The sequence below is a fragment of the Salvelinus sp. IW2-2015 genome, linkage group LG11 (genome assembly GCF_002910315.2).
Source record: "Salvelinus sp. IW2-2015 linkage group LG11, ASM291031v2, whole genome shotgun sequence".
Taxonomy (NCBI): Eukaryota; Metazoa; Chordata; class Actinopteri; order Salmoniformes; family Salmonidae; genus Salvelinus; species Salvelinus sp. IW2-2015.
Window position 1 is genome coordinate 18,145,082 of NC_036851.1, and position 12,815 is coordinate 18,157,896.

A 12,815-nucleotide genomic window follows, 5' to 3' on the forward strand; every position below is an offset into this window, starting at 1 on the left:
TGACAGGGGAAATGTTGCAGTAGTCTGGTGTTTGGTGGGAATAAGTGAACCTGGGGAGCTTTGTGTTCATATTGCCCTAAAAAAGATAACCAGACTGTGGAATTCAAGTGAACAGAACTTAGACCACCTCTCGAGATGGTCTGTTCGCTTCGGAGGCGCTTTTGAGGGGTCAGAGTTCCTTTGAGTTCACACTGCACAAAGTTCACACAGCACAAAACAATTAAACGAACCGCATTGAGTAAAAAAAAATAGTCTGAAAGGGATCAAGCGTGTGAACCCCCTAAGATGGCATGGTGTTCTGTTGCAGTCAAACGGTCAAATGCAGTCAACAGATTGTTACAAACAATAATGATGCTGCTTTCCACTTTGCAACTGTTCACCCTAGGGTTTTGATCTATATCGCAATACTTGCTAAAAGAAATCGCAATTACAAAAAAAAAATCTCATGTCGTGCAGCCCTACAGTGAACGTGGGTTGACACCTTGCATGGTTAACACCTTATCACAAAGCAAATGTTTTGATGCAGAAGTTGTTGATTCTGCTCTTCACAAGTCTTTAGTGTCACACTGATGGAAACACTAACACTAGAGCTGACATTACCATAAACATTGACGACACTGGTGTCTCAGGGGGAAATGCCCCTGTGTGTATGATGGGGATGGTTTGATAGGGTGCGTCTTCTCTAAATGGAAGTGGAATCACAGGCATGCTCGATGATGCTAGACATGAGTCTCTCTCTTAATGGAATGTGTGCAGTATCAGAGTGGGGAGTTGCATAATGTAATCACTGAGTTGGTCCAAAACTTCAGATATGTTGTGCTGGTTCTGAGAGGCTTGGGGAGAGGGAGATGTGGAGAAACAGGCAAACAGCATTGGGAAGTGAGAATAGGATTTTGATTGACATACACTTTAGTCATGAATGTTGTCAGCTAGCAGAGTACTCTCTAGAGGGCAGATGGAGATGGCAACAATAGTTTTGGGTCACAAACAGCAAGCACCCAATCCTCTGGCTGGCATAGACTCAATCAGGGCTTCCCTGCCCTAAGACGTGTGTGTGTATATGACAAAATGGAGTCAGCAAGTAGATTGCATGAGGAACTGTAATGCTATTAGGGCTGGACCGATGTTAGTTTCATGGAAAGGAAACAAAACACAAAAAATATGGTGATCCTGGAATGGTCCCGGCCCTAACTGCTATTATGTGAAATATGGAGTTTTCCATTATACAACATTATCTTTACACTCTTAGAGAGAACTGAGGAATTATTCTGCATGGAGAACATTTATTTTTGCAAAGATTTTTTTTGCAGAGAAAATATTTATTCTCTCTAAACAAGTTTGTGTGGATTCCCTCCCTGAGCACCATGCTGTTGTGATTTACGTGCATGGTGTTTGAATGGAGTATTATGCAAATGTTTATCAGGTAGCCAAGTGCATTTCCATAGCTATTAGCGTAACTGTTAATGTCAAATCAAAACAGCCATGCTCTCTGCTGCTCTCTCCCGATTTCAACTACCAAGTACAAACTGAAGTGCCACAGTCAGGAAAACATCAGCGTTCTCGTTTACCAGAGGATCAGATGGGGCAGAATGAGTGTGCAGCAAGTTAGTCTGTGGAGCTGCAGGTAGGCCTATCTCAGTGACACCGCCATTTTCCCAGCATGCCTCTTGGTGACAGACAGAATGGCTTAGGCCCCCGAGAACCGGCCTGTCACACAGGAAGACGTATGGTGTGAGGAGTTTACCTGGTGTCGTTACCTGCCAAGAGGACATGTTCCTGGGGAGAGGACACGGGAGAGGAGGAGGAGGAGCTTGTTTAAGCACAAGTTCTTTAACGCAGACTGGACAAGACCGGACCGGCACGGACGGCCTAGACATGCTCGCCTACTGTATGCCCATATGCGCAGTTTATTGCAGTATGGAGTAGGCAGAGCAATGTATGTGATGCTAGTAGTATCTTAAAGCCATGTTGTAGACCTCCGCTTTCCCTGTATAGGCTTAGTCTGTTCATAGCATCATAGATGGCAGAAGTCTTAAAACGTGAGAAAAAGATATGCTCCACTGAAATTCTCTTAATAGCTGTAAATAGGCTTTGGAAAGTAAGGCTGTCTTGAAAGAGCAGATTTCTATAAGCAGCTTATGGTATTTCCTCCTTCTCATTATGTTGCTTAACCTGCTCATTGTATGTGAAGATACTGTGGAATTATTTCAGACATATTCCGTATGGTGTATGGATGGCGCTAATAATGTGGTATTATGATTTCCAAGAGCTGGCAAGTGTCTTCGCTGACATTTTCAACCTCTCCCTGATCCTGTCTGTAATACCTGCATGTTTCAAGCGGACCACCATAGTCCCTGTGCCCAAGAACGCCAAGGTAACCTGTCTAAATGACTATCGCCTCGTAGTCCCCTCCTGTACAACCTGTTAACTGTTTATTATCTATCCTGTTTCCTAGTCCCTTTATTCCTAGTTATATGTACATATCTACCTCAGTTATCTCGTACCCCTGCACATCGACTCAGTACTGTTACCCCATGTACAGTATATATAGCCAAGTTATTGTTATGTATTAGTGTTATTACTTATTATTTCCCTATTTTCTTTCTCTCTGCATTGATGGGAAGGACATCTAAGTAAGCATTTCACTGTTAGTCTACACCTGTTTACGGCGCATGTGACAAATACAATTTGATTTGATGCTTGAAGCTTATGACACATCACTGTGGTCCTAGAGTTGCAGGGGTTAAAGTGATATGATTCACTCCAGAGCAGTGGAAGGCACACCGTTCACTGCAGGAACTCTTCTCACCAAGTCCCCGCGAAACCCAGAAGGCTGCTGCGTACGTGCCGTGTTCATCTCCAATATGCTCATCATAATGACCTCGGCTCTTTCCCTTGTTGCTATTCCTATAGAATGCCACTATTGGTTTGGATGACAGTATGCTAGCTTTATCGAGACATTGGTCTTGAAAACTTATGACCATACATCTGGGTATTGTCTCCCTCCAGAGTGACTAACATTCTCCACACTGGTCTAAGGATTTGAACTCTGCCTCTCTGTCATAGTGTGGCACTTAGTCCAGCTCTGGACTCGTTAGTTTTGGCACTGTGTGGACCCAGGTGGACGAGGCTAACGAGGAGTCAGCTGTCATGAGGGCAGTGACAGGAGGATGTGATACTGTAGCAGTCAGCAGAGGTCTAGGCTGAGGATGAACCCCTGTAGAGCTCCACAGAGACGGCATCATTAGATTCAGCTTTAGAGTGGGCTTTACCTGGCTTGGAGAGCAGAGACGCAGCAGGATGGAGAGTGCAGCAGCATTGCACAGCTCAAAGAGGTCATATACTCTGTTTTCGGTGGCTTACTATTAGCCTCGTAGTAGTCATAAAGAAATGAAGGCTTACAAGTTTGTATGCCGCATGAAACTCTCGACTTCATTACAGCAGCAGAGCAGAGTGATAGGCCTAGATGTGTTCTCGATACAAGTCATTATGTAGAATCTAAATGGTTAAAAGTGACTTGGAGAAGTAGCTTTTCATATTATCCCAGAATGTTATTAAATTCCGTTATTTCTTGAATTGAGAGTTTGATTAAAGTTGCATCACAGAAAATATGAAACAATACCCACTCGAAGCAGAATCTATTCATTAAGATTCAGTATTTTTGCAACGGAGGAGTCTTGTTATTTGCCGTACTTCTGAGAACACAAACGCAAGGCATCTTTCATAGGGAGTTAGCGAGGGACGGCGAGAGAGAGGGGATGGGCACAGTATAGGCAGGTCTGCCACCAGGCAGACAGTCAGAATCGTGCACTAGGCCTATCTATTGGCAATCAAAAGCTGTGTCGAAATGGAATGCTGTATTTCGCAATTTCCTGGCTTGCAATGTCTCGCAACTTCAGTAAAGCAGGGCCTGTCATCATTGAATAGGCTAGGATATTCTACACCCAACAGATCGAAGACTGAACACACACTTGCGTCATTAGCGAAGAGAAAGATCAGAAGCAAGGTGATTCCAATGTTTTGGAGGGGGGGGGAACAAAAAATGTTTTCTTAACATTAAGGGTCCCAATTTCATTTAATGTTTAAACTTTCACACCCCTAATAGACAATGTTGGGGTTGTAAAGGCACTTTTACTTTCTACTAATAGTGTTTGAATCCCTTATCCATAGGAAACACTGAATATGTTCACTCTTTGATTGTCCCTATGTGTTTTCTGTCTCCCCTGAGTTTTGATTAGTCTTCTACATGTAGCTGCCACATTACTTGCAATAGACCAAAACACACATTGGGAAGCTGGGAACTGGGCGTGCTCAGTCTGACTTTCCCTATCCTCTCCATGGTGTGGCATGCAGACAGAAGGTTAGCGAGTGCATCTCATTTTGAGAGTGAATACTGAACCCGCTGCAATTGACCTACCGCTTTAACAGATCCATCGCTATTCACACAGCCATAACACATCAGAACAAGACCTAACACCTATGTGAGAATGCTGTTCATTGACTACAGTTCAGCTTTCAACACTATTGTTCCCTCCAAGCTCAGAGCCCTGAGTCTGGACGCCGCTCTCTGCAACTGGATCCTGGACTTCCAGTCGAGCAGACAACAGGCTGTGAGGATTGGCAGCAACACCTCCTTTGTACTGACACTTAACACAGGGGCCCCGCAGGGGTGTATCCTCAGCCCTCTGCTGTACTCCCTGTTCACCCACGACTGGCTTTGCACGACACCAACTCCATCAAGTTTTCGGACATCACCACGGTTGTAGGCCTGATAACCAAGAAAGATGAGTCAGCCTATAGGGAGGAGGTAAGTGAACTGCCATTATGGTGCCTGGACAACAACCTCTCCCTCAACATCAGAAAAACAAAAGAGTTGATTGTTGACTTCAGGAAGTAGAGGTGGGAACATGCCCTGATCCACATCAACGGGACTGCAGTAGAGAGAGTCAGCAGTTTTAAGTTCCTCTGCGTTCACATCAATGAGGACTTGACATGGACCAACAACACCACCACTCTTGTCAAGAGGGAGCAACAGCATATCTAGGCGGCTGAAGAAATTCAGCATGCCACCCCGGGTCCTTTCCAAATACTACTGCTGCACCATCGATAGCGTCCTGACTGGTTCTATCGCGGCCTGACGGGAATTTCTACGTCCACAAACGCAAGGCCCTCCAGCGTGTGGTGAAGATGGCCCAATACATCACTGGGACCGTGCTCCCACCCATCCAGGACATCTACACGAAATGGACCCTGAGCAAGACCTGTAGCATCATCAAGGACCCCACCCACCCCAGCCATGAACTGTTCTCTGAGCCTGTTGGTATGTACAAGCCATCAGAATGCTGAACACTTGAACTGGACTGACCACCTGCTCTAATTCTCTGCACATGCACTCACGTACGCTATACACCTCACAACTGCTTCTACCAGACTCTTATTAGGATTGGTAAATACTGCACAATTTAAACACTTGCCCAACAATCCCCCCTTCCCCAAAATACGTGTAAATATTGTACCATAAATCACACCCCTTTTTTCCCCCACATTTTGTTGTGTCCAGCCTGAATTTAAAATGAGATTTTGTGTCACTGGCATAAACTCAATACCCCATAAAGTCAAAGTGGAATTATGTTTTTATAAATGTTTAGAAATGTATTAAAAATAAAAATCTGAAATATCTTGATCAGTAAGTATTCAACCTCTTTTTTTATGACAAGCCTAAATAAGTTCAGGAGTAAAAATGTCCTCAACAAATAAGTTTCATGGACTCACTAAGTGAGTCAACTCTGCACCACACCCGTACAATTATCTGTAAGATCCCTCAGTCGAGCAGTGGATTTCAAACACCGATTCAACCACAAAGACCAGGGAGCTTTTCCATTGCCTCGCAAAGAAGGTCACCTTTTTTTAGATGGGTAAAAAAAAAGCAGACATTGAACATCCCTTTGAGAATGGTGAAGTTATTAATTACACTTTGGATGGTGTATCAATATACCCAGTCACTACAAAGATACATGCGTCCTTCCTAACTCAGTGGCGGGAGAGGAAGGAAACCGCTCAGGTATTTCACGATGAGGCCAATGGAGACATTAAAACAGTTTGTTTAATGGCTGTGATCAACAACATTGTAGTTACTCCCCAACACTAACCTGAATGACAGAAGGCGAACTGTATGCTAAAATGTTTATTCTATTCTACTGAGATATTTACTTTGTTTATATAATTTTTTATTGTTGCATTGTCGAGAAGGAACCTGAAAATACGCATGTTACGGGATACCATGAGTACGACGACTAATAAAACTTTAAACTTGAATTCTCTCCAGATTGATTTGTCATCTGTGTCTGTCCCTTTATACAGTCCCCCAGTGCACAGGCTTTTACAGCTTAATGAAATATAAGACCACGCTAACTCTGCTGTCCCTAACCCCTGGGCTACATCCTTCCAGAGAGAGAGATAAGCAGGGCAGAACGTTTGAAATACAAAAGAGAGGGAAAACGTTGTCGAGGCAGAAGTAACAGCCTCGATGCTGACTGCTGTCTATCATCAGTAAATAAGCTGGGAGTTCATTTGCGTTCATTACTGGGAAATTAGTTAGCCCGGGGACGGCTGTATAATTCAGATTACAGCTGATGCGATTGGAGATGTACTTCTGTGTGTCCCAAAGAAAAACGAGATAGAGAAGAAAATATCCCTTTTCAGATCCGTCATGCCCTTAAATGGTTCCAATGAAATAGATAGCTGGTTATCCTATACTGCCTGCTTGTCCCTTCAAGTTTAAAGTAGGGATTCCCTATTCTCCTCAACTTTTACTGCTTATATGCACAACTTCTGAGAATGTATTATGGTAATAATATTAGTGTCCCAGGTCAAATAAATAACTGTTGTAATCATGTCCTGGTTGTGCATGTTTTTGCATATTAAATGTTAGTGCTGTGTCATGGTCAAACCACACTTACAGTGTATCTGATTTCATCACTCTACATTCAATAAACAAAGTGCTGGCTCTGTTTGGCTCCTTGAGTTCTTTTGTTGTTTTTGTGCTACCTGCTGTTAGAAAGATATCTCTTTCATCTCCCAAAATGTAACGACCGTACCTCTTAACCCCCACATCAATACTATCAGCAAATGCTCATGGTGGCAGCACACAATTTCTTTGTTTTGTATTTGGAACTCTGATAACTGGCTGTAACAGAGAACACATTTTTCTCTACAAATCTGTTGCCTTCAATGGCTGCCATTGATAAAGAAATACCATAAATATCCCTCAAGATGTAGGCCTACTTTTTAATGAGCAAATACTAGACACATTGAATAAAATGTAGTCTGTGTGTGAGTCAGTAAGAGACTCAAACCAATCCATAAATGCTATTCAGTACCGGGTGACATGTTCACACAAGTGTTGTAGACGTGTGACCTTGTTTGCCCTTGTCTTGGGGCAGAGTGTGTGTGTTTAACGCAGTAATACTGCTCCTCTGGCACTGCATGTCTATGTAAACACTCTCTCATCCACTCACTGTCCTTCACAGTCATTAGTCTCCATTCCTGCCTGTGTTAGGTGATGTTTCATGTCTGGAGCATTAATGGGTAATGTCTCCTCTGCTCTCTCCAAGTGCTACTTTCACTGGGATCTTTCGAGGGCGTCATTACTTCACCATGCATTTTAAAGGACAGGTTTTTTTTGCCTTGGTGGTGGCAGCTTCGGAGGAACCTACAATGATGACAGTGTTGGAGAAAAGTGGAAATAAATGAACAGGTTGAGTGAAGTGTTTGGTGTTCTTTAGATGCCACTGTTACGGTTGGGTGTGTTTTTTTGTATGTGTAATCAAGGCCAATTTTCCAAGCGATTGATTTGAGGAGATAACGGTCCATTCGTTAAAGGGTTTATCTCTTCTTCCAATAAGTAAGCTTCATATCATCCAATGGTGTCTGTTAAGTCTATCTAGCTACTCTCTTTCCTGTGTGATAAATCATCAGTCATTATTTGGGCTTTGGTGTGTTATCAGGGCTCCTTGATCTGATCCTAGTGTGAGATAGACTACTGTCCAGAACCACGCTCTGGAGCGCCGCCTCTCAGTTACCAATCATCTGTCTGGCTATATAGTCTACACATTTCCCTCCACTCTATTTTCCCTCATTATTTTTTTGTATTTTCTGTCCATTTCCTATCCATGTTGCGCCTTAATCCTCCTCATCCCTTACTCCTCTTCTCCTTTCAGAGAGCCCTGTCGTGGTCCTATTCTCACCTTGCACCAGGCCTCTTGTCAGTGCTAAGAAAGAACACCTTCCTCATTGGCTCCCTTATTTAAAAAGAAAAGTAATTTCCTCTGTTCAGTCCCTCTCTGCGGCACACACAGGACACTCCATTTCATGTTGCTATGAAAAAATGTCAAATTTTGCGAGGTAGCAGTTTTTTTATTAACATATTTATTCAGTTATGACGCCTTACAGTCCCTGCATGTGTTCACCTTTTATTCTCTCTCCTCTTCCCAGGGGACAGAGCGCTCAATAATGCAATATTGGTTTAATCCCTGCCACCTTGTCAGAGGCTACTTTATCTGGGTTTTGTTCCTACTGTAGCAGCCTGAGCTTTTAGCCTCATCTGTAGAGCACGTCTAGAGACACTCCACTCTGCTTGAGGAGCCTCGCTAGTGAGGGAGCCATGTTCCTGGCCCAAGGTCAACGTACCTTTCTAGGCATGTTCTGGTTGCCCTACTGTTGGCCCATGTCGGAACTCCCTGCCAGGATAATGATAGCTCAAGACCATATGTATCCCATCAAGTGCCCTTGTTGCATCATTTGAATAGAGAGGGAGGGTGTTCAGGGGGCAGCTGGATAGACAGCTGAACGCTCTACCTGAAGTTCTCTCTCCTGGTGTGGAAAGGAGGACTTTGAGGGCAAGTAGGGCATATGGTGTTGTTCGTGTCTTTAAAATGGCATGAATTTGGGACATGGCACAAATTATAGTGCAAATTAAGACATCGGTCAAAAAAAAATATGTAATAATAATAAAAAATAATAATCACAAACATAAATCTAAACATTACATGTTTAGATTCATGTTTGTGTGTGTGCCTATGTCTTTGGAATCATGTCTGTTGATGGGTGCATGAGAGCCTGGTATGGGTCTGTTCACCTGCTGTCTATAATGGGCCTGTTCTTTCGACTGTCCTCTCCTGGGTACCTTCTCTATCCTGTCTTCTTACTCTGTAATTAGCAGTGCTGGAGGGGAATGTCGTACTTGAGCTGGAGTACCCTTCTTTCTGCAGCCCCTCATCCCGTCATATACTTCCCCTGCTAGCCCTATCTCTCCCTTTGTCCCCTCCTCCTAACCCTCCTCTCCTCTGGAGGGGCACAGGAGCTAATAGAGAAACAGGGCGATGGGTGAGATGACATCTGACTCAGAGACGGGGGGGATGTGTAATGGGCCTCTGTGGTGATGTACTGATTGGAGAGGTCTAACGCTCCCCTCCTCTCTCACAACCTGGTTCTCTATCTCTCTATCCTGCTGACGGTGCCCTTCTCTCCTCTTTTCAGGTGCCAAGGAGATAGTCCTGAAGGCCCAGATTCTGGCTGGGGGACGAGGCAAGGGCGTGTTCGACAGTGGCCTTAAAGGTGGAGTGCACTTAACTAAAGAGTGAGTACCCCACAGGAGGTTGGTGGCACCTTAATTGGGGAGGATGGGCTCGTGGTAATGGTTGGAGCGGAATAAGTGGAATGGTATCAAATACATCAAACACATGGTCTCCCTCAGCAGCCTCCACTGGAGTACCCCCAACAACTTCTGCCCGTACTCACTTGGGTGTGTGGACCATTCAGAGTGTTTCTGTTTTGTTTTCTCGGTAACTACTGCTTCCGAGAGATGTCCTCCTGTAGTCATAGTTTTTACAAGATCCCTCCTAGATGCAGTGTTGCTTTCCCTGTGCTGCAGTTACCTAACACGCCAAGTTTGATAGTGTAGGGCAGGGTTTCCCAAATTTCCCAAAGAGTGCAAGTTTATTTTTTGCCCTAGCACTACACAGCTGATTCAAATGATCAAATCGTCATCAAGCTTCGATTTTTTTATTTATTTTATCTGCTGTGTAGTATTAGGGCAAAAAACTAAATGGGGACCCTTGCGGTCCCCAACACCGAGTTTGGGAAACACTGTTTAGGGACAACTGCCCCCATTTAAACTTTGAAATAGTAAATGTATCATTGGGAAATTGTACTGTGCATACATCACTGAACTCTACTGTGGTAGGTTACTGGAATTGTGCTCTTCTGTTGGAGCACAAACATATTGTTCTCCTAGCTCGCACATTGTTACAAAATCCTTATCACATACTCTGGCCAGTTACTAGAAATGTTCTCGATGCTAAAATGACAAATGTAACAAAGGTAGCAGCCATGTTATGGACTGAACTGTGAATTACGACAAATGGCTACCAAATGTGTCATTGTCACCCTATTTCGGTATTTGGGATAGCCGGAAACTTTTCTATGTGAGCCATCTGAAGTTGAGCCTCCCCAGACAGTGATATGTGCACACACACTCTACTACCATCTATCAAAGCAGAGCACAACCTCAGGCTTCATTTGTATTCTATAACCAGAGCAAAGCGAGAGCTGGAATGAGACGCGCACACTGCCTTTAAAGAGGAGCTGAAATCAGGAGAGCCGTATTCAAAGAGATGTGTAGACATATTGAAGATTCTCCTAAAACAGTGCTTTGTCAGAACATGTTACAGTCATGTTACAAATGTGCTGAACCATGTCTTTGTTGAAATGAAAAAGGCTCGCAGGAGCTGAAAATAATTACTCTGTCTATTCTCTGCCACGGTAATAGTCCTCTGTTTTTGAAAGATGTTTGTCCTCTAGGTTTTTGTTCTTGTTTAGTCTCGATTCAAATATCTATTAATGGAGTGGTTGTAATTGGGCCAATCCTGTCTCCTCTTTGACTTTAGCCCCTCGGTGGTGGGTGAGCTGGCCAATAAGATGCTAGGTTATAGCCTGACCACCAAGCAGACTCCAAAGGAGGGAGTGAAAGTAAAAACGGTGAGTCACAGCTGGATGTAAAAGATCATTCTGTTTTTCTAATTTCCGGTTTATTTCAATTCAGTAATACAGTTACATGAAATGAATGACTGCACAAGCATCGGGGCAATAATACATTAGTCTATATATTTTGTTGTTCCCCTAGTTCTGGGGATAGGTCTCTAGTGGAGACATGCCATTTGAAGCCGATGTCATTTGTTGTGTTTTTGTGCTATTTGCTGTCATGGTTCATTGCAACAAATAATGCATGCGAGTCAGGGCCTCTCTGAGACCAAAGTGTTAGTCACGTAAACAACCATTTCCAAGTGTCACTAACAAGCAGGAATATAATTTTCCTCACTCGCACTCTGCAGCCACACCAAAAACACACATTTGCAGGTAATGAAGGCTTCCTGTCTTGTAGCTTGTGTTTCTCCTCACTCTCTTTCTTTCTCTTTCCCCTTTTAGTGAAATATGGCCTAGAGCTCCCCATTAACGCTTGCTTTCATTCCTGCCAGCCAGGAACGCACCTCGCTCTGCTCCTGCCCCTGCTGCAAAGTTTAGGCGAAGTATCAAATGAGTGACACATTTGCCATTTTTATAGAAAGTGCTGGCGGGGGTGGAAGTTCACTACAACAACACCCGGGCTGAGGGGAAAGAGAAAAATGTAAACACAGAAATCCTAACTGCAGAAGCATTGTTGTGAGATGTCATTTCATATTGAAAAATGTGCTGCATTATCTATCCATGGCACATCAGTTGACTGACATAACACAATGCCTAATAGTGTTTTATTTTATAAACTAAGCACAGAAAATGGATTTCTTGCAAAAGTGTATCATGATAAATCCTCCCAGAGGGACCTATGGTATGATACGCAGGCATGCATCGTGTATTATACATTAAAACAGGTACAGTACCTCAAGATTAATTTCAGAAAAATTAAGACATTCACAAACATGGGAGATATGATGCTATCTGGCTGTAGTCACAAGCCTCTCTCAAAGCCTGTTTCGGATTAGATTAGGCATGGGATCAAAGTAATAAAGTAGCCCGAGAGAGCTGCAGTGAATGAACAGGATCCAGGCCTGAGTATGCGCCCTCTTAACAGGCTGTAATTCTGTTGTCGGACTCTGTTTCCCTGAATGAGAACCAGGGGCGGCTGTCAGCTTGCCGTTGTAACACGTCTCTTCACTTCACCATACTGCAGCCAACCTCTCCAGACATGACACAGAGCATGGTTCTACTGCCAGTATGGACCAGGGCTGGGGAGAGGGGGAGAAAGTCATAAAAGACAGAGGAGAGAGTAGCAGAGGGAGAGAGGGGCACAGAAAGGCAGTGAGATTGAGAGAAAGACCGGGAGAGGGTGGTAGTGGTGTGGAAAAGGTAGATCAAGACGTTAAGCTGGGAGAGAGAGAGAGAAAGAGGGCTGCACTGTCCCTGTTTGCATGGGACATGGAGAACGAGCGTCGTCAATAAGTCCAAATGAACACGGTCCAGTTAGGCTGCAGGAAACTGATAACAAACAACCAACGTATCTCTATCCCTCTGTCTTTCCATGAATCTCTTTTCTATTTTCACTTTCTTCGTTTGCCATCTCCCAGCACTTTGCTTCATTTTCACTACAGCGTAGAATTAGAACCCCCAGTTTCTCTGAGTTGTAATGGTTCAGTATCTCTCCATCCTGCCTGTCTGTCTGTGTCTTGAGGACAGTCTGTGTCTGAGGACAGTCTGTGTCTGAGGACAGTCTGTGTCTGAGGACAGTCTGTGTCTGAGGACAGTCTGTGTCTGAGGACAGT

General features: G+C 43.9%; 1 protein-coding gene and 1 long non-coding RNA gene across 2 annotated transcripts in view; both read left to right on the plus strand.

The window, feature by feature from the left end:
• Positions 1-12,815, plus strand: part of LOC139028366 (uncharacterized) — a 474,307-nt gene that overhangs the window by 401,616 nt on the left and 59,876 nt on the right. The window lies entirely within an intron of this gene.
• The window catches only part of suclg2 (succinate-CoA ligase GDP-forming subunit beta), a 131,263-nt gene that overhangs the window by 58,572 nt on the left and 59,876 nt on the right, over positions 1-12,815 (plus strand). Inside the window, exons 3-4 of the mRNA XM_023996335.2 lie at positions 9,538-9,637; positions 10,947-11,037. Of these exons, the coding sequence (XP_023852103.2) occupies positions 9,538-9,637; positions 10,947-11,037 (191 nt within the window). The remainder of the gene's footprint in view (positions 1-9,537; positions 9,638-10,946; positions 11,038-12,815) is intronic.